At 41.3% G+C, this 22,223-nt stretch overlaps 2 protein-coding genes across 3 annotated transcripts; one reads left to right on the top strand and one right to left on the bottom strand.

Moving 5' to 3' along the window:
- Positions 1 to 592: 592 nt before the first annotated feature.
- Positions 593 to 8,264, bottom strand: malt3 (MALT paracaspase 3). Of its 2 annotated transcripts, none has more exons than XM_069685616.1 (15): positions 8,175 to 8,264; positions 7,821 to 7,891; positions 7,589 to 7,713; positions 7,265 to 7,403; positions 6,966 to 7,141; positions 6,681 to 6,777; positions 6,191 to 6,226; positions 5,878 to 6,081; positions 4,736 to 4,913; positions 4,552 to 4,626; positions 4,284 to 4,411; positions 2,788 to 2,937; positions 2,087 to 2,241; positions 1,385 to 1,501; positions 593 to 1,269 (listed from the first exon to the last, which is right to left on the bottom strand). In XM_069685616.1, the coding sequence occupies exons 2-15, from the start codon at positions 7,861 to 7,863 to the stop codon at positions 931 to 933; spliced, it is 1,962 nt and encodes a 653-aa protein (XP_069541717.1). In that variant the 5' UTR covers positions 7,864 to 7,891; positions 8,175 to 8,264; the 3' UTR covers positions 593 to 930. The 2 variants fall into 2 exon arrangements, with proteins under 2 accessions (XP_069541717.1, XP_069541719.1); XM_069685618.1 differs by having other exon boundaries at positions 7,589 to 7,710.
- Positions 8,265 to 10,236: 1,972 nt separating this feature from the next.
- alpk3a (alpha-kinase 3a) lies at positions 10,237 to 22,065 on the top strand. Its single transcript, XM_069686480.1, has 13 exons — positions 10,237 to 10,376; positions 11,136 to 11,257; positions 11,727 to 11,844; positions 11,963 to 13,226; positions 15,346 to 17,797; positions 18,184 to 18,331; positions 18,861 to 18,988; positions 19,075 to 19,110; positions 19,187 to 19,461; positions 19,562 to 19,650; positions 19,738 to 19,955; positions 20,037 to 20,085; positions 20,176 to 22,065. The coding sequence occupies exons 1-13, from the start codon at positions 10,237 to 10,239 to the stop codon at positions 20,513 to 20,515; spliced, it is 5,379 nt and encodes a 1,792-aa protein (XP_069542581.1). The 3' UTR covers positions 20,516 to 22,065.
- The last annotated feature ends 158 nt before the right edge of the window (positions 22,066 to 22,223 follow it).

The following is a 22,223-nucleotide window of genomic DNA, read 5'->3' as shown; positions in this document are numbered from 1 at the left end:
CCGAGTGAATGTTGAATATCTAACTTTGACAACTAGGAGTTCAGATTGACCAAGATTGCAAAAACTTACAATTGCATAGTGGACATTTTAAAACAACCGTTTCGAGTGTGAACTTAAACACTGTTCTTAAATGAACGCCAAAAACTATTCGTAAACACAACATGCTTTCTTTGCAACATGCTAACGTAACGTTTCCAACTATACACCACGTTCGGCTACGTACGTTTTTTTCACCGTTCGTGTTGTTGTTACCTTTAGGGCTACAATGAAACCACAAACATTGTTAGGATAATACACGTGACAAAACGAAGTCGGACTTAAAGTTTGTGAATATTTCCTGTGCAGTTTAGTCAACCTCACAGGTAGGTAAAATGGGTCCTCTGTTTTAGTCACGGGACGACTTTGGTCCAAAGTAATTTGTGAATGATACTCTCTCTTCAGTTTAGACAAGTATTTAGCATCATACTTGTTCATTTACAGGTAACGCTAGTTACCTACGTTGTTATCTATTTAAACAGTTCCAACATTTAAAAAGTTGATTTAAAATTAAAACAGGTAACAAATTAGCACATTTCAAATTAATGGTACGAGGAGTAGTTTTTATTAGATAAATTATAAACAGTATTGGTCTCCATTCCTTTTCATAAATTAGGCTAGCCAGCTCGCCACAGATTAAAAATAGTAATATTTCTTAGTAAGTATTGAACGTATGATGAAATCAGTAGAAAGCAAAAAAATAAGTGTTAATGTTTCTTCAGTGTTAAGCTAAAAATTCCAAACAAACCAAACAACAACCTGAGTCATTCACTCTCTCATTCGTCATCACCAATCACAGACAAGAAAGACCAGCAACTGAATTAGTCATAATCACAACAGTAAAAAACATTACATTTTTCAACCTAGTATTTACAACAATTGCACCCGACAGGTCTAATTGTAAAGAGTAGAGTCTTGCAGTTCATTCTCATCGTTTTCTTCAGGTTCATTGCTCCTTGTACCTGCCACTTTAGGACCACACTCTGCCTTTCTGGTGAAAGGGCGACGTTGGCAATCCAGAGTCTGATGCACCCGTGGTTTGTTGCTTGAAATGTTGCCCATACTTTGAGCAGGAGCACCTCCGTGTTTCTTGGCTTTTGTTGCATGATTCCTCCTGTGAAGTTTACAAGATGCCACCATAGGCTTTCCAATGTCCATCTGTTTGCTTTCTGTCTTGCGCAGCTTACTGTCCATGTGTGTATAGTGTAGTTCCACTTTGATGACCAGCGATTCCTAAGAAAGACAGATTATTAAAGAAATACATGGTTAGATTCAATGCACCAAACCTTCTAAGTACTGGCTCTGTTTTGAAAAAGATTGATAGGAACAGATATCATGGACGGCATACCGTAATTTTTTGAAGAGCACAAAGTCGCAGAGTACAGTCTGGGTTGTCAGATTTTGTCAATAGAAGAGAGTCCATCTCCTCTGACCTGTTAGGGCCTGAAAACAAGTCTTCCATTGTCTAAAGATTAAGAGCATAAAAGATTTTGTCAGCATCGTCAAACATTTTAAAGAAGACAAACTACAGTATATTAAAGCATGTAGGTTTACTCTCAGTAATTACATTGGCCTGGCACTGACTCAAAGCTAGTGAAACATTACAACACTCCAAATCAGTCAGTAGATGGCAGGATTGTCAAAGGTTAAAGCGTGCCTCATAACAAGTAACACAGCAGATTGCTAGTACTGTTTCCTGCTTTGTGTTTGTTCGTGGTTTCAGCAAGCTGGAAGTCTTTATATGGGCAGAACTTCCTCTCACGTGTAAAACGTGGGGGTGAATGGTCAGAATTGAGAAATCCCTGCTGGCTAATGGAAACTGATTGCGCTCCACAGTGAGCAACATGGAATGTATGATGTAGACACAGTACAACTTTCAGCCCTCATGTTAACTATTACAAAAAGAAGTCTGACTTCAGTGAGGTGCCAAAAACTGAAGTGTTTTGGTACTAAACTGTAACTATATACTGTAGATCTCTTGTGATTCCTTAAGGGATTACAATACAACTTGATAGGATACTGATAGATTGCAGTAAAAACAAATACTTACAGGTGTGCTGCTCAAAGTGATGGTGCAGTCCTGGGTTCTGGGGCCTGTAGTCTTTACAGTGGCAAAAGCCACCAAGACATTTGAGAACAAAGCGGAGAAGCTGACTTCCACTTCTACTCCGCAAAGAAACATCAGCCGCTTCTTCTGTGGTAGCTCTAAAAGGAGATAACAAAAGTGTCTTTAAAGAAGGGAGACTTAATAAACTCCAAAACAGTGACTTTCAACCCGTCTGTTAATTAAAGCAACAGATTGTTACCCATCTAGTTTTAGAGGTGACATACTCTCAGATGACACAACAATATAAAAGATTCCAATTTAAAAAGGCTTTAGGTAAATTTGTGGAAGTTACAAGATCTTAAAAGACAACTTCCTTCCATCAGACAGAAAAATAAACTTTGTAAAATAAACGAGTTCCCTGTTTTCATTTCTTAAAAAACTATGAGGAACTTTCTGAATGGTGCTGAAAATATCACACTAAACCACAAGGTCTGTACTTTCACACCAGGCAGTGTAGGAGGTGTGCTTGCTAAATAGGACAATGTGCATCTCTCACACAGGGTGACAACGGATCGAGGGGTGTACTTGTGGTTGAGGTGATGGAAATAAAGCTATTTTTTGTTCATATCTTGTCAATATGATTTGACCTGGAATATGACAAACAGGAAAAAACATGCACATTCGGGGAAAGTACCCCGACTCACCATTTGCTTGTCTCCAGCAGGCGTCTCGCAGCTGTAGTTCTCTTGTGTGGCCAGCGGTTCGAACTTTGTCTGCAAGGGATCTGGGTTCCTTCAGGGTGTGTTTGATCTCCACCACCTGCTTGCCTGTGACCAGAGGGTCTCTGCCAAGATCTGTTGTAGAGAGAGGAACAAAATGAAGGTGAGGAACTTTGAATAGAAATTTCAGGGGTGGTTTTGTGGTCTACTTTGACCAACTAAAGGCTTTTTCAGTCCACCTAACAATTACAACAGCCTGTGCACATACACACTTTTGGATGATGTGTCCGCCTGCGTTTTGCAATAAGAGAATTCTTGGAAAAATTTGTCAGACTCAAACAAGCTGCTTTGAGGAACTTAGGGAAATTTGAAAATATAATAGTTAATTTTCCAAGTAATTGTTTGGACTAAATGATTTATGGAAAAAACCCTCATCACAAGATTAAATACATGTAACAAATACATCATAAAAGAGGTTAACAGGGTGGATTGGCAGGGCCAGAAGTAAAACCATGCTCAATTAATTGAATCTAGATTTATGCTTGGCATTTGAGAAGATTTGGTGTCAGGGATATTTAAGGCAAGCTGTCTTCACTATGATGTTATAATGGATGAGCAACCAGCAGATCACCATCAACATCTCTTTTTCCATCTTTAAATAAGTCACCAACAAGATGAGCAGATATCAAAGCAGAGGCTTGGGCATTTTAAAAGTACTACCCATATCTTTTCAAATTAAAATTAAAGAGCATGCATTTGTAAAAGGTGTCTAAAAATGTATTTGTTTGTCTAAGTATTAACACACACACACACACACACACAGTGCTGTCAGCAGGGCTTCCTGTCCTGCTTGAGCTGTTTTTATGAGTGAACCCATGAGAGCAGTGGCAGGGGGTGCCCATACGGCAGAGCAGCTGTCTTGCACTCTGCAGCTCTCGGGTTTCTTGCTGTTCTCTAGCCAGCAGTGTAAATTTCCAGAGAATGAGGTCACATGCTTATGGTACCTCGAAAAAAAATCATTCTACCAGAGACTCATCAAAGAGAGAAACACGCTCTCAAGACAGGACAACTTGATAACTCCACCACCCTAGTCAGTCACAGCTAGATTTACAAGTCATGCGTAAACAACACTAAAACGATTTGCCAACGATTATAAAACCCAACACACTACAGAACAACCTGTTCCCTTTAGATGTTTACTATCATTCTGCAAGAACTGTCAACCTACTGAATGGATACAGTCTGAAAAGGATTTAAATCCATCTGGCTTTAATCTATAACACTTAGAAGATTGAGCCGTTAATCCTTCGATGTGAAACACTTCCTCTATAGTGCACTCATGCCCGCTAACCCAAAAAAAACCCACAGCATTGTCGAAAAAAATTCACAGTAACAACCCCATTTTCGGTTACTTCTTAGGCGTATATATATTGGTTTTATCAATATGTACTCATAAACTACAGCCTTGTGAATATTCTTACCCTCAGACACCCTCTCCAAGACATGTGTAACTTTCTCCGACTGTAGGATGTGTGCATTCAAGTACTTTGTGAAGATTCCAGTACTCTTTCCCCCGTCCTGCACCTCGAAAGCCTCAGCATCTTCACACCTGCATAAGTTAATAAAGAAAATGTTATTCAAATAGAAAAAGAAAATGCATAACTTTTAATGCTATAGCAATTTATTTGAGTGAGTTGGTGTGGTTCAGTTGTATTTAAATAGTTGTAAAACACTATTAAAAGTACATACGTGGCATAACCATAAACAGTGTTCCCACTGGGTCCCAACGGCGTGATGGCTGAAGCCAAGCAATCCTGGTTGTACCTTTAAGAAAGCAAAATGCAGTTTACAAAAGAATGAAGCAATCAAAATAAATCTACCGTAATTTACATTTATGTAATTCAGTATGTAAAAATCCATGTGTGACTCCTACCATTTTCTGCAGGTATCTAGCAGGATAACACTCAGTGCAGTCTGTCTTTGCTGCATGCTGAGCATGACCCTCTGCACACAGACGCAGTTCTCAGGTCGGTATGGTTGTGGAGCATCAATAGGTACCAGGTAATTCCTCCCAGCACGCTCATACCCATGGCCCGCATAGTAGAAAAGGCCTGTAAACAGAGATACAATACACATAAACTACAGCTGCATGACGGTAACAATAATATATATATATGAATGATTTCTATACAGAAGTGTGTTACAAAACAAGGGCTTTCTCACTTTCTCAACTTTTGTTTCATTATTAGCTCGTCATCGCCGAGAATAGAAACAGGCGGTATCATTCTGACACAGCAGGACAGCTCTCTTGTTATTTTTAGCTCACTAATACATTCTTAATACAACTCTATGAGTATAGTGTGTCTTTCTGTTGTTAAACGACAGCAGTGGCTATATTCCCCTGAATAGTATAACTAGTTGTTGAAACTAAATGGTTCAACTTTTAATCACTGAAAGCTTTCAAACACTTTTTTAACATTGTATAACTGATTATCACACACAGAAAGGGAAGTAAAGTTGATTGCCTGATTGAATGCAACTATAATATAATAAAACCAGCCATTAAAGTCGAGGTGAAATGAAAAATGTCATTTTAATCCTTTTAGATCACATAAAAAAAACAGAAAATCAATTTCTTCGTATTCTTACATCAAAATCCGATCATTTTTTCTTCCTGTAAAACAAAATTTCACGCGTGCTTACGTAGGCTAGGACCAACCAATTTCAACCAATCAATCTGCGACATTTAGCCGCAGAGCACCAAGAACGCTCGGTCAGTTAGCTAGCTACTGCGCTGTGGAGAACGTCTGTCTACGCCCACTTCTCAACGATCAAATCAAATCCCTCTAATGATATGTCCCGTACACAGTATACAGTGCTGGGAAGAACACCCACACTTCTTTTTAAAGCAAGCTTCAATAAACCATCTGTGCGTGACCCATGACGACCCAAGTTTCAATGTTGTATTTCAAATTCATAAAATTACCATGTCGGCATTTCTATAAGTATACCAGTCGTAATCAGCTGATAAATTAAGCTAATTTAGAAAAAAATGTACAGGCAATTAATACTCACCATAAACTCCTCTGTCAAGGAGCTGAATAAACTTCTCAGTAGCAGCTAGCATCTCCTCCCTAGTGAGATCAAGAAGGGAAACCACTCGGAAGCCCAGCTGCTGTAGGAGGTTGGCCAGCTCGTGTACGTCCATAATGGGGGCCATCAAGCCAGGGTGGTTAGAGTAATTCAGGTTGCCAATAAGAAGGGCAACTTTATCAGTGGCTGAAATACAACATCAATGTAAAATTGTTATTGAAACAAACAAGGTAAATCAAATTGTGATAGTTAACTTAGAATAAAGTTTATTAAAACTTCTTTAATAAAACTTTACCTGTAGGTGCCGCTGGAGGAAGCTGAACGATTTGCACTAGAGCACAAAAAAAGAGAAAACACAACATCAGTTGTTGTAAGATCAGACTTACTATGATTCTGCTCAGAGGCCTCATACGGTAAATTACACTTTTACATTACACAACTATTTATGTACATATTGTAGCCTTCATACTAAAGAATAAGGGGAAACGCAGCAAGAACTAGTTTCACTTTACATCACTTTCCTGTTGTGTGTCTGAGGTTCGGATAAAGTACTATTTGGAGTCTAACAACTTCCTTTTTAGTCTGTAGAAATGGGAAAGTACCTCCCGCATAATGGAAACAACTTGAAGGCCTAAGTGCTAAATCAGTGGAATGAAATGGGTGTGAAAAAAGGGTTTCTTCATTGGAAAAAGAGGAAATACAATGTTAAAACAAAATCTGTTGATTTCATTCTGGAAGTACAGACTTGTATCAAGTGAATACAAGAAGTTTCAGTTATGACTTACCAACATCAACATCGACCGGTTCAGTCCATCGCTCTGCTAAGACGTTAGATATGGAGCACAGGTATGATCCTCCGTGTTCGGCTGCTGCACGTTCAATCTGCATTTACCACAATAACATTACATTTTTACCATTGTTTTTCTTTCCCCTCACATCAAAACTATATTATAAACAATGCTAACCACATTTTCTAAATGAACTACATAGCCAGTGAAGGTTGATTCAGAGTGAAATGCCTCATTGTCAGCACTGAGGTTAGTAAACACTCGCTTTGCATCCTTCCTTACCTGCAGCGTGTCACTTGTTTGGTCCAGCAGTGGCTGTCCATTTCTGTACCACTGATAGCGAGGAGTGGGGATGCCAAAGGCAACACAGCAGAGGCTCAGTTTTGTACCTTTTCTGACTGTCTGGGGTTTAGGGTTGACAGCAATGTGCGGCTCACCTTCCCAGTGTACTGGCAAGCCTGTTTGAAAAGAAACAGATAGGTTCAAACCCACAACAATGAACAAGCAATATGCATTCAACTTGTGCATTGCCAACTGACAAATATGAAATAAAAAACAAAATAAAACAGCACAATGCTCACCAGATTTATCAATGTCCAGCACTTTCACTTTCACCCACTCGCTGAACACCCAGTTACAGAAGTGGTCACTCACTCGGCACACAAAGAGCTGAGTTTGTTTAGGTCTGATGGTCAAGTCTTTTTCAGTGCCACCAGGAACCTTGAAAACAAAACAAAATAATAATTATAACCAAGTACAGAAACGTTTACATCAGGAAAAAAAACTTACTAACAGTGTTTCAAAGGTTTTGTTCAGTAGCGAATAAGATATATTTTAAAATACTAAAGTATACTAAGGTTTTTTTTCGTAACTTAAATACATAAGCACAAGTATAATCCACATACCTCCTTCTTATCGACAGTGAACCACTGGTAGTTGAGGATACCTGTGCCCTCCGCGCGGACACTCAGAGTCACCTTGTGGTTCACAGGCACACACACAGAAACTGGATGCCGCACTATGAAAACTTCTGAAACAAATCAAGGGAACATCTCAGTCACCTGAAATCAGACGGTGTTTCCAATTTCTCAAAAAGTCACAGCAGTCTATAGTCTAGAGTAGTAAGATTAAACATACCTCTGATCATTATTCGATAGGATCTGGGCCGGGATCCAGTCATCAGTGCATCTTATTCTTCTTACACCAGACTATTGAAAGTTGAATCAAAGTTTAAAATTAGTTTTTTCTTATCACTTCCTGTCGTCACTGCTTCACTGGAAAAACTAAGAAAACTACGAAATAATAACGTTAGGAAGTCGCATTACATATTTTATGTTCAGAATCAGACCGTTACTTCTCATTTCTGATGAAGTAAGTTTAAAATGTAATTCACCGTAAACGATACTGTGCCTTTAGGTAGACGTATCCTGATTTCGACTTTTAAATTAAGAAAATTGTTCGTTTAAAATGGGCTACTGTTTTACTTCATACCTGCTTTCAGCCTCGTACCAGTTGTTTAGCTGTCGGCTCTCGGCCAGAGTATATTTCCCCCCTCTCAATCTTCATAACTTAATATATTGACCAAACTCTTCCTTTTCCCGGAATGAGGCAGTGTGCACACACATTACCGTCCAGCCGATAATATGGGAGCCCTCTAAAACATAAAGCGTCTCTAACCTATGGAACACCGAACAAATATAGAGATTTGTTTTGATTTTAAAATAACACTATGTGTTAATTTGAAAGACATCCTGATAAGCGAACTCTGCACCGGTCAAGTCAACAAGAATCATAAAAAGTGGAGTCACTTTTCACGTCATTACGGTAATGAGAAATCTGGGCCTCTTTCAGCTGCTGAATAATCACAGACACCTCAAGTTCAACTGCACGAACAGTTACCGGGCTAGAGAAGTTGAAGTCTCAAAGTATAACTTATTCTAGTTTCACACTGTCACGATTAAGTCGAGATTAATTATTTTATTCTTGTCTTATTTACACAGAAATCAGCATTCAGACCCATAAACTGCCCAACAAAAAAACTACATGACCTTCATACTGTAATTTTTACATGCAAAATCTGTGTGAGACATGGAACACACATCTTTTAAATGTGTCATTGTCTAAGGTCAACTTAACAATATTTAACACAGCATTTGTGTTGTGCCGTTCAAAGTTTCGAAAGATATCCATTCCTTTAACACAGCTTATGAAGCTGTATTGACCTTTTATTAAAGCACAATATATAAAAATAATAGGTTTATATGTGTTTAATGTGCAATTCTTCATTCACATATATAAACATATATAGTACGTATAATATTATATGATCTGAGTTTTACATGGAGATGTCCTGATTGAATGTGTGTGATTATGTTTATTTGTGAAAAGTAATTTTTTTAATTGAACTATTTCAAAGATAGAAATGTAACTATAAGATAATAAATGCAATTTCAAATACAATTGCCTAAAATGTTGAATCCACTAAATATCACAGTAAACCAACAAAAAAAGTTTTTAAAACCATAAAAGTTAACAAGACAAATCTAAAATTATAACATAAAACATCATATTAATCAGTGTATAGTTTTTTGTCAGCTGAGCCTGTTTTGCCCATTTGATGTGACATGTGAGAAGCAAGTGGCTCTCTATGTTTACCATGTGTTGCAATGCAAAGGGAGGGGGGCAGTCGTTTAGCAACTCTTGAGTAAAGCATAGGAGATAGGAGATAGACCATTGGTTATCATCAGCTACATCATGAGACATGTTTTGCAGGTCCACAACCACTCCACTACAGAGTCTCACTAGGGTGAGACCCCCGTTTTCCACCTTATTAAGATGGATCAAAACCTAAAGTGAAATTTTGAGTTAAACCATCGAAGAAATGGCGGATTTTTCAGAATGTGCTCTGGTTTAAATTGTTACGTTTTACTTAAGAATTAATTACAATTTTTTACTTCTTTGCAAAGTCTAAAGTCTAGTTTCAGAAAATCTGATGTGCTCTTGCGCCTATTTGTAGGGCTGCTATAAATAGGCCCCTGCTGGCAACACATGCGTGCCTATGATAGGCAGTTACAGAGATTTCCTTCACAGACTCCGGCTCCAAAGCAACTCTGACAACATCTCAATGGTAAGTTGGAAAATTAATCAACTTTAAAGTGACAAATAACCACCTGAAATGTAATTCTAACACGTATAAGTAAATAACATGTCTTAGGTTGGTGTTTGACCACTAACAGCCCTTTCACAACCTGATAGCTGATACTATTTATAACCTGCTCCAATGCAAGTACTTTGCTTGGTTGGAAAGGACAAGCATTGAGTCTGAACTCTCTTTGTGCTGTGATAACCCAGAGTTTTGTGTCTTTTTCTGTGAACTTCCAACAGGTATTGTTACCATTCTTTAGTAATTTCCCCTTTTTCTCCAGGGGCTTTTACATGGATAACACCATTACATTTGATTCCTGAACCTTGAACAAGCTGTGGACGTGACTCAAGAGAGGTTTTATACATTTATCACGGATTTTACATTTTTTGCAAAACGCATCAGTGGACGATGACTTCCAGAAGGCCAATGACTCGCACTTTCTCCGGCAATGGGAGGACCAGCAGCTTCAGTGAAGAGGAGGGCAGCTCTTCTAATGGCCGCTCAGAGAGCCGCAACACTTACCTCTCGAACGTTAGGCCTGAAAACAGGTAGACAACTACATCCACAATCCATTTACACACAGAGCATGAAAAATCTTTGATGTTGTAAACCTGATTTGTGTTTGGAAAATGGATTCATAGTGCATGCTGGTCAAGAAAAAGCTTCTGGGTCAGGCAGATCAAGTTAGAACAATGAAAAACTAAACTGAAATGTACCGTAATGGAGCTGGAAAGCCAGTCAAACTACTGTACAGTTCTGCCCTTCAGATGGAGAGTCTAAAACCCCAGTTACTACATCAATCAAAAGGAGGGCAGAGCTTAATCAATTTTATTTAGGTGGCTCCATATACAGAGATCCTAATAATCATTGACGTCCCTTCATTTGCCTCCTAGCTATTCAAGGTATTCTCACCACAGGCCAACGAGGTAATCCATACTTTTAAAACATTCCTCCCAACTAACATCTTAACCACAAAAACTGGTTTACCCCAAGATTGAAACCTACACTCAATTTAACTGAAATGTAAGTGTCCAGTTTGTCCCGTGTTGCGTTCAGTTTTAGTGATAAACATCGGTGTTAGTGTTGTATTGACAACCCTGTTTTGCTTAACGTCTCACAAGTCTCCTGTTTCGCTCTTTCACTCTCTCGTCACTACCTGAAATTCCCATTAACATCCTTCCCTCTTAATCAAACAAGTCGTTGGAATGTACTGCACAACGGTGAAGAGGTCACTGAAATGATACTGAAGTGTAACGCTTCTCTTCGGTATGGAAGCAACTCTCTAACGCATTTGTGTTTGCATCCAGGAGCACCTTGTGCAGCGTCATGGCTCAGTTGACTGAAGACATTCAGCCTTCCTTTGAGAGCACCTTGAAATCAAAGGCAGTGTCGGAGAACTGTAACGTGAAGTTCACCTGCGTGGTGTCAGGTAGTCTGCCCTTTGCTGCCTCGCTCTTTTTCAGTCCTCTGCCTGTTGTTTGTTGGAGTGAAAGAGGTTGTTTGTGGTGTGAAGAGACAGGATGTGACTAATCTGAAAACTAAAGGAAGGAGTTCACTTTGCAAATTTGCTGTTTTGTTCTTCCTGAACTGTTCCTTAAACATAACAGACCATATATCTATCAGGCTGGCATTTCAGGATGTTGTGCTCCTAACTGTAGGCGGATTGGATTGGGTGGGTCCATCCAACAGCAGCTGTTCCTCTGTGTGACACATCACAAAACTACATGATGCAACAGCCTTTAACACATTCATGCCAGAGCCTCTAGGCTCTATTTTATTTCCTGCATATTTTCCCAAAGTAATTATTTCCATTAAAGGATATTGAGTGCAAACGGTCTCTTTGGTACTTTGTGGCCCAAGGAGTAAATAAGTTCCTTATATACCACCCATGTCTATAGGTTACCCAGCTCCAGAACTGAAATGGTATAAAGATGACATGGAAATGGATCGCTACTGTGGACTCCCCAAATATGAAATTCGTCGTAATGGAAAAACCCACACTCTCCATATATACAAGTATGTAACACAACCTTTGCAGAATCAAGATTTTGAGGAATCTGGGTTTTTTTTCTTGGTAATTGTAAAACTGTCTGAGTACTTATGACATGAGACGAATAAGTGTGTTTGTTTTCAGCTGCACGTTGGATGACGCAGCCATCTATCAGGTCTCAGCCAGCAATAGCAAAGGTATCGTCTCCTGCTCAGGAGTTTTGGAGGTCGGCACCATGAACGAGTACAAGATTCACCAGAGGTTCTTTTCCAAGCTGAAGCAGAAAGCAGAGAAGAAGAGGAACGAAATTGAGGTGCAGACCAAGGAGGATAAAGGTAGCATACAGACAGAGAAACCACGTAGTAGCCCAGAACGTCCTCCAAGAAAGCGCCCCGTCCCACCATTAGAGGAGAGGCCAGCCGTCAAGGAGGCCGTGGAACAAGTTGGAGCTGCTGCTGAAGCTAACGGAGTTAGCTCAGACGTCAAGGAAGCAGCCCCTGTGACACCCAGTGACCTGGACAAAGAGGCATCTGAGAAAAGCCTGGCCAAAAAGAAAATAAAGATCTCAAATGGTGTAGATGTTCCAGTTAACAGCAGTAACAGCAGTAGCAGAAGCCATATGATGGGGAATGGAGGTGAAAACTGTTATGATGGAGGAATCAGTTTGGCACAATTTCTGGCAGAGACTCTTCAGTCCCAGGCTGCTGAAGAGAAACAGAACTCACCTCGAGGGGAGAGACGTAAAGAGATGGATACACCCGCTGTGGGTGCTGGTAAAGAGAAAGCTAGAGAGCAAGAGAGGATGCGGAAAGAGAGGGAAGAACAAGAGGAAGAGCGTGAGAAAGAGAATAGGAGGGAAGAAGAATTGGAGAGGGAGAGTCAGTCGGAGATGTCGCACACGGGGCCTTACACAAAACATGGTTCAGAAGTCAAACATCACAGCAAGGCTCACAAGGATCACGACCACCACAAGATCCAGGCCTCCATCTCCTCCATGCTCCACTCGGTCAAAGACTTCCTCTTCGGTAAGAGTAAGAAGGACTCTCATGATCACGCTGAGAACAAGGAACGAGAGTATGACCACTCGCCTCCTCAACCGGAAACGCCGCCGTCATTCCGGCTGCAACCAGAACATCAAGTGTGCAAGCCTCTCACGGAGGACACAGTGCCGATGGATATTGATAAACTTAAGGAGCCAGAAACTGTGTCACTGAAGCCACATGAGCAGAAACATGAAGACGGTATTCCACACACTGATCTGTCGCCGCCTGAAACAGTAGAGGAGTCCACAGGGCAGAGAGTCGAGGTGGCTGATGATGCTGTGGAGGCCATGGAGGTGTCTGCGGGGTCAAAGATCAGCGGTCCAGTTGCAGAAGTGTCATTGTCTGGGCTTCAAGTTGTCACTGAGGTACGTGCAGCGGTCGTGCAGGGCAGCTGGTTGCCTCTTGACTGTTATATATAGACTGCATTTGTCTGACAAGATAGTGCAAGAAGTGCTACTTCAGGGCCAAAGCCTGAGCTATGTCAACTATGACTGACTCAGTTTGGGCTTTGAGCTGCTGCTGGTTGTCAATAAGAAGCATATGCAGAGTTAGACGCTGTATTCATGGCAAAGTTTGAGACAATCAAGCACTTGAAACCATAGTGTAACATCAGTGATAATGACTGGTGGGGTGAGTCAACATGGACATGTGAGACTGTGGTTTCACAGCATCGATATTACTCAGGCATAACAAAACACACAAGATAGTGTGGGAAAAATAGGGAACCATTAGAGCGGGCCACCTTGCACCATGTGGGTGGGGGGTGTTGTGTATCTGTTGTGCTGAAAACTGTAAAATAGGACGATGGCCGGCTGTGATGAGCGGGGCACCAGTGCGTCAGAGATCATGATGAAACCTGAATGTCAGAAGTGGTTCTCACGTTACAATCAGGGCTTTGCATGACGGGTCGTGCGGTCTACACGAACAGTAGCAGCGAGACTTCTGTGGCAGGCCTCAGCTTGAAAGGAGGGCCTCGTCACATTGGACGCATTCCTCACTGCCCCCCCATACCTTAAAATAAACCCCTTCTTCATGGAGAGGAGAGGGAGGAAGGCAGTACTTCTGTTATCTCAGTGTTAAGCCCTGAGTGTTGTTTCGTGTCTGTCAAGTGTGGGGAATTAGGCCTCATGCTCTTTACAGTATACACCCATCATGAACTTATATCTGGTTCCCTTATTTGTTAAGCTAGTTAGCTTAAGGAGGAAGTGCGGAACAAAATATGGGAATTATGTGATATTTTCCTTACATTTCTGTCAGGTTTTAACTTCACCTTCTCCATGCACCGTATATGTCCTGTGGAAAGGAGAACTGAAGTAGCTATATTTAAACACTTTCCACCTGCAGAGCGATTGTATGCCTGTGATGTGGAACTACTACTGGTGATATAACGTGTGGGAGGATGTGAAAAACCATTTATACGAACAATGTTTTCTCTCGCATGTGACACTTATTTACACGTGGAGGTGTAGTGAAGACCACAGCTTCATTTTTAACTGAATGTGACACCAGTTTCCTTCCATAGAAAGCAGCATACTTATTTTCTTTGCAGTCGCTGCGGGCCAAACATGTTGTCACGAGGCAGCATGTGAGTTTGTTACTCTTCTGCATTAATTTTAATGGTGTGAACTTCAATTACAGGGCCTTAAAGAGGAAAACCCAGACAACACTTCTATATGTAGCTTAAAGCTTAAATCTTCTTGTTCTCAAATGTTTTTTCTGAAGAATCATATTAGAGATATTTTATAATTTCCCATAAATGTTATAGTGTCCTTAACAGCTTGATGATGCAAAAAGGCACAACAGTTCTATCATTCATTCCTTAATTGCCCAACCAGTTCTTGGTGCAAACAACACACCTGTGTAAGGCATGTGGGAATTCCCCTACCAGTGTTTTAAACATAACTGACAGAAGCTCCTTGTGTTTTAATTAGTAAATTCTAACCCAAGAAGAAAACCTGTTTGTGAGGCGTTCGGGTTGTTGAGACATTTTATAGGAGCCGTGTAAGTGTAAACACACGGTTTCAGCTAACCTTGCACGTGACATGAGGTAAAGAAGTTCCTTAAATAAGCTGACACGTCATAAAACACAGACATATATCGACTGACTGTGGTGGTTCCGCATATTTTCTAAATGATTTATTGCCTAGGGGTTGTTAATCTTCTCTTTTTCTCTAACGTCACTGCATTGCAAAACCACGTTTTTCAATCTGTCCCTGTTCATGTTTCTGATGATTTATGATAAAAATGTGGCTCAGTCTAAAAGTGTGTGTCACACAGTCGGAGGTCACTGAAGTTCACTGTAACAAGCTTTTTAAAAAAATTCCTTAAAACCCTCAACATGACACTGAATTTTCTCCGGCCCGCTTCTTGCCACTAACAAATCAGACTTTAAAAGGTAGTTTGCAGGCTTATGAATTAAAACTAGAAGTGTAAATAGGGAAATATACAACAACTAAAATGCTTTATTTGTCTGCTTTTCATCAGACTACTACCATACTCCAGCTTGAGCCAGAATGCCCGGTAGTTTCACCACAGCCCCATCACCACCAGGAACCAATAGATGAGTCTTCACCCAGGGCCGATATATACGCCCTGCCACAGCCTCAAGCCTCTAATGAGGAAGAATACCCCCCCACCCACGCTCGCTTGGAAGAAAGCTGGACTCCCCCTCACTGTGGTATCTTAACATCAGACACTCACAGCCCTGGAGAAGCGCCCACTGAAACTGTGCAGGAGATGAGTCTTGATAAGGTGGGCAAAGAAGTAGAACCTGACACAGATGAAGGCTGTCCTCCCACTGAGTTAAATGAGGAAGAGAAAGCTGAAGTGAAATTAGAGCAACTGCCGTGCTTGGATGTGAACAGATCTGAGAATACTGAACTCACAGCATGTTCGTTGGAAGAGAGAAGAGAGCCATTTGAATCTAAAACACCAGTTCAGGTGCTGTCATCTCCGCCTGCTGTGAGAGCACACGGTAAAGAGAGAGATAATGTAAAAGAAGAAACTGAACAAAATTCACTGATTCAGGAAATGAACGTAGGATATCCGCTCAATGCAGGCCCAGAGTGTTTAGGGCAGGGTGACCTAGAAATACAGCGAGAACGCACATCATCTATATTAGATGAAAGCACAGAAGTCCACAATATCAGTGCAATACAGAGTTCAAACTCAGGTTTCAGAAGCATTGAAGAGAGAAGTCCTTCTGCTATAGAGAAAGAAGAGTTGTGCAACAGTCTAAAAACACAAGAGCAGGCAGTTTTAGAGGGTGAGCACACTGAGGAAAGAAACAAGGGTTTACTGTTTGAAGTGAAGACGGAGAAGAGGAATCAAATTGATTTAGAGGAATTGGAAGTGTCAAAGATCCTTTCAGAAATACAAAACAAGGAAGGTGATGTAAATGTTGCGGAGGAAAAGAGTCGTGTTGCACATGAAGATGTCAGTGAGAGGCCGCAGGGCTGGCCCTCGGAGAATATTCCACAAATACAAATATCTACTGTTGAAGACAGCCCAGATGTTAAACCAGCTGTGCCCAGTGAACATTTTATAATCCCCAAAATTGAAATAATGGAGCCGGATCTCAAAGAGAGCACTCTGCCACTGACTATTTTGGCGCTAAACAAGCTCGAATCTGAGCCTGCTATTCTGCAAAATCATGACCCAACTCATTCGCCTGATGAAATACTCCAGAACAAGAGCGTGGCGGATTCTCCAAGCATGTTACCCACACAGATAGGTATGCAGAATGATTATAACCTCTCACCCACAGAAAAAGTCAAGGAAGTTGCGCAATTAGATGACGAGACAGAAATGCTTGAGCGAGAGCAGCCAGCCGTGATAAACAGCGAACAGCTCCCTCAGGTGGAATTCCCTTCCATTCCTGTTATCAATGTTTTATGTACTGATGACAAGGAGGATGATGTATATGTAAACAGCCATGTTTCAGACACACAGCAGCCTTTTGAAAGTCCAACAGTGCCCCTGTTTGTGGTGCCACCGATCTCCGTCACTTGTTATGAAAGTGATTCTGCTGTCAGACAGTCTGAATGGACAGAAACAGAAACTGCAGCTGTCACGCAAAGAGGAACAGAGCATGGTGTTGGTAATAATATGACCACTGATGATGGAAAAACAAGTAGAAAACTGAACCAACAAGAAACAGCAGATTACTGTATAGACGAGAAACCTACCTCCATGCTATATGAAGCTTTTATACCAAAGGTTGGTGACAATGTGCCGTCATTCAGTAAAACAGCAGACGACAACATAGTCCCTGAAATCATGAAGACAAAACCCCTTAAAGAAACCAAGACGGAGAATGTTGTGTCTTTGGAGGACCTGCAGAGAAACAGATCCTCTGTTGAAAGACTCTGCTCTAAACCGCCCACCTATCCATCACTGAGCCCAGCCAGCCTGCGCAAATTCATGTCCAAAGCTGCTCCAGACACAGACAGCGAGGCTGTGACGGCCGTCCCTGTGATCACAGTGGGTGACCGCCAGAGTGACAAGGCAGACGAAGATCTAAGCGGAGGCTCCACTCCGACATCATCCCTCTCTTGTGAAAGCAGTCCCCGGCTCAAACGCAGAGACAGCCTGTCACTCATACGCTCCGCCACACCTGAGGAATTGGCCTCCGGAGCTCGTCGCAAAATTTTCATCCCAAAACCTAAAGAAGATGTAGAAGGAGGCGTGGTCGGTGCGCTTGATACGCAGGGGAAGAAAGAGAGCCCCTACATGTCGCCCAGCCAGGCTCGCAGAGCCGCATTACTACAAGCTCCCACGGGACAAAACACCCCACCGATGGAGAGGCGATCCCCGCTGCTGAGCCGCAGAAAGATCACCTTGGAGGTGCCAAAAGTCGTGGAGGAGACTCCCACAGAAGAACCAGACAGCAGCAAACGAGAGGAGAAACCAGAAAAGAAGCTCGACCCTTTGAAAGGTAAACAATCAATCTTCAGTCCTAAAAGATGGATTCTTTTAGTTCTGCATGGTTTCCATGAAGAGCTGTATCAACTTGTTTGCATAATATAATATCTTGCTCACACAACAAGTCACTTATCATCATACTAAACTTATATGGTGTAGTAAATTACTCAGGCTCTGTGGAGTCCCAAGTGATAAGATAATCATAAGATAAATGGCAGTACACAGTGTAACATGTATCACTAGTTTTCGTAAAACACTACAATACTAAAAGTTCGTCACACATGTGTCTGATCAGTGTGCCAGCGTACAGGCGGAAATGGAAACATAAGAAAGTCTCCTCTCTCTAGTACAGTATATATTTACTTTGGGCTCCTCTCCCCCTCTCCTCCGCACCACCAGCCCCACAGGTCATCCGGAAGATCAGGGGAGAGCCGTTCCCAGATGCCTCCGGTCACCTGAAGCTGTGGTGCCAGTTCTTCAACGTGCTCAGTGACTCTACCATAAAGTGGTTCAGAGATGAGGAGGAAATACTAGAGGTGAAGAGAAGGTAAATCCCCTTCTCGACTTACAGCGTCAACACCTCTCTAACCACCTGTAAGACAAATCAACAACAATATGTTACTCGATGTTGTGTAGGTGTTAACTTATAACTTGTCACTTTTTTTAGCTGCTGTTGTTTTGAGGATTTCCAGCACAGCATGGTAAAAATGGACAGGTTCCAAATATGAAACAATAATGCTACAAGGATTCAGAGTGCATCCAGTGGCCTTCTGTCATTCTCATATTCTCACTGCAGAGACGTCCCGCTCATGTGACTGTGAACCCCACAGCTGTGACACAGAGAGGTGAATCTCTGGCTAGACACAGAAACTGTAACCTGACACAATATTTTTCCCATCTGCAGGGGGCATTAAAGGTCTATATATATGTGCGTTTGGCTGCTGTGTCAGCAGACTGCTGCTGCACAGAATGAATGTCGGTCTCACAGTGACACCTTGTGGGTTGTTGATGAATCTTTGAAGTTAGGTAGAACTCCGATCAACTGATTATTGTTCGCTTTCCTTTTTGTCCTCAAGTGGAGGAGATGAAACCCAAGTAGCTCTGGCTATTGTTCTTGCGTCAAGCAAAGACTGTGGGGTTTATGGGTGCTCCATCAAAAATGAATATGGGACTGACATCACCGACTTCCTGCTCAGCGAAGACAGTAAGATACAGCATGCAGAAATCAAGCATTAAACCTAAATCTTGTATCAATTGTGCTTTTAAGAGGCTTTGTTTCCTGTTTTACAGTTCTGTCTGAGATCCTCCTCAGAGATGATTTGGAAGGTACATTTTTCACTCAGCTTATTTTCCAACATTTCCCGTCAGTTATTGCTCATTGAAAACATCTGTTTCCCTTCAGTCGGGGAGGAGATCGAGATGACGCCGCTGCTGTTCAGCAGAGGTCTGGCCGACTGCGGCAGCTGGGGTGAAAAGTACTTTGGCCGCATCATGACTGAGGCGGCGCACGTCGGCGAGGGCTGCGCTCACAAAGCCAGCAGAGTGAAGGTCATTTATGGCCTGGATCCCGTCTTTGAATCTGGAAGCGCTTGCATCATCAAAGTTCAAAATCCCATCGCCTACGGGACCAAACAGGAGAGCAACCTTGCCGAGAGAAATATAGAGATTACTAAGCTAGTGAGTGGTAGATTTATTGTGCTAAATTGCGCCCATTAAATTCATAGTGATTACGATTGCAGTACATTAATCTGCTTTATTAATCTCTTTGTGTTGCCAGGAATGCAAAGTCCAGAACTTGATTCGAGAATACTGTAAAATCTTTGCAGCTGAAGCTCGAGTTATTGAGAACTTTGGCTATTCACTAGAGTAAGTACAGTAGCTCTGGTGAGTCATCCCTACTTAAATGTCCAACACTGCTCGCACTCGTCCCAATACTTCTCCTGTTTCCCACAGAGTGATTCCTCAGTATCTGATGTACCGGCCTGCAAACTCTGTGCCATATGCCACAGTGGAAGCTGTCCTCAACGGTGACTTCCTCAAGTACTGTGGAGTGGATCCTAAAGGCAATCTGATTACACAAACTGCCTCTGAGGTGGAGCAAAAATGTTGCACCTTCCAGCACTGGATCCATCAGTGGACGCACGGAAATCTACTGGTCACTCGTCTGGAGGGTAAGACACGCACACAAGCAAGTATATATCTATTTCTGGGGCTTATATTGTGTTTATAATGCTGTGTCAATTATATTTCAGGTGTTGAATCGAAGATTACAAATGTCAGAGTTGTGACCAAGTCAAAAGGGTTTGTATACACACCATGCAAATGCATGCAAATGTTATTGGTGGTTTCTATTGGAACAGCTGGAATAAAAATTTGTCCTCTGTGTTTTAGATACCAAGGACTAACAGAGAACGGCTCTCCAGAAGTATTTGAACAGTTCCTCACACACCATCAGTGCAACTACTACTGTGGACTGCTTGGCCTGCACCCACTAAAGTCTATGGATAGTCTGCAGCAGCCCGCCAAGACGAAGGGCTCGCGGAGCCCCCTGCTCAACCGCAAGCTGGGCTCTAGCAGCCCACAGCTGCAGAGGAAAGGACACAGCCCTCAGGTGCTTAGAAAGGCAAACTCTAGCCCAAAGGTAACAAGAAAAGCTCAGGAGACAGAGGACAATAAATCAGACACTAAACCAAAGCCTGTAGAAACAGCTGATGCTCTTGAAATGAGGTAGAAAAAAAAGTGCCTTTTTTTAAAAGCAAGATTTCATTGCTTTAAATGTTTTAGTGTTACCTGTTTCTTTCCAGTTACCTGAGCCAGCAAGGACTTGAAGAGTAGGATTATTAGAAAGGGAATAGTTCGTTGACCTGACATGTCATAAAGAATTACTGTGAATTTCTCTGTCGGCATTACAGTTACAGTATGAGACATCCTTCCTCTTATTGTACCTACTGTAGTTAAAAGATTTATGAGACTGTTTGGAGCAATGGGCCTGGGGTCTATGACTTTATAGGTCACAGACACCAAACAGCAGAATCAGTGTTTTTGACTGAAACAGCATGAAAAGCAACACTGGTCCACCGTACAGTTGACATAACACACCTATAAAATGGTTTGGAACACATGCGTCAGAGTCTTATCCGCTCTACGAGTGGACAAATAAATCTCCAAGCAATGTTTGTCAACTGAAAAAATCTGTCGAATTTGCAGTAAACTTTTGCTCTTTTCTAAAAAAAAACATTTTGGAAGTTTGATTAATGAATTACGGAGCCACAGTCACAAAGAGGCTGAAGTAATGTGTCCATATTAAACACTGCATGTTCATCTGTGATGTACTGTATGTCCGTAGGGCGTATCGTGACATGCTTTTCATTGTTTGCATTAGAGCTGATTATGCAGCGTTTCCTCTCACAGCACAGTTGAGCTCATGCTGTTGAACTACAGCTCCATTTTTTGGGTCAAATTGTGTGCACTTTGTTTTTGGCATTATTTTGTAGAAGTTCTTTGTTTCTATTGTGTCTGTCTTTCATCAGTCCCCTTACAGTGTTACAGAAAATATGCTGGTGAATGTCAAAGCAATGAGCAGTAAGAGGCTTACCAGTAAACTCTTTAACTATGGTATGCTCATTCTCATTGACATGCAAATAGTTTGTTTCCAGGTGCAAGGAAAGCTGCTGAATAAGTTTCAGTTATTTGGACCTGACCTATGGACTGTGGACTAAAAGCAGACTTTCAGAGGCCTAATGATCGCTCAGTAAGGCTCCCTGCATGAAGTTTGATAGCGACTGAAAATGAAATTTCCCTGACACAGGGGAATTTGCCAGAGAAGAGTTGGTCAGCAGTAACCAAACACAGCTTTAGCATTGCCTATTTCTTTTTTACAAGTTGCAAAGCTAGCATTGACTTGAACAATATTCTGTTATGGCATGACTTTGCACAGGTATTCATGGTTTAATTCCAACAGGAGTCCTTTTACAAATAACAATAAACTGACAAGAAATCTTTAGGAATTAGGAATGTTTTATCTTTTAATGATTAGTGAGTCTTCACGAGTCCAAACAGCCTCACTCCAGCTGCTTTAAAAACACTGTATTTTTAATGATAGAAAACACTACAATGTACTGCAATGAGGTTACAATTTAGACCAGGTGTTGGTGTTCAGGTTTGGTGTCATGCAAACAAACTGTTGTATTGTATTTATGTGTACATAAAGTCAATGGACTAAATATCTGAAGTAGTTTGAAGAAAAATGAGTGATTGAGTAAATGAATGAGTAATTAAGAAAGAGGAATAAATGTGTTTTCCAGAGTGCGTTGTCTTTTTTTTACGTCATGTCAGATAAAAATAAATATGTCCCATCAACATCTTTTTCATAGGGCTTGACTGTGTCAAAAAGTTTGTTTGTCTAATAATCAACACCATAAAACAGTTTTAGAAAGATT

This window comes from Semicossyphus pulcher, unplaced genomic scaffold (genome assembly GCF_022749685.1).
Source record: "Semicossyphus pulcher isolate SPU_LCO1_2020_fin unplaced genomic scaffold, fSemPul1.0.p SCAF_8, whole genome shotgun sequence".
Taxonomy (NCBI): domain Eukaryota; kingdom Metazoa; phylum Chordata; class Actinopteri; order Labriformes; family Labridae; genus Semicossyphus; species Semicossyphus pulcher.
The sequence above is the reverse complement of the archived record's forward strand: the minus strand, read 5'-3'. Positions and strand labels throughout refer to the sequence as shown.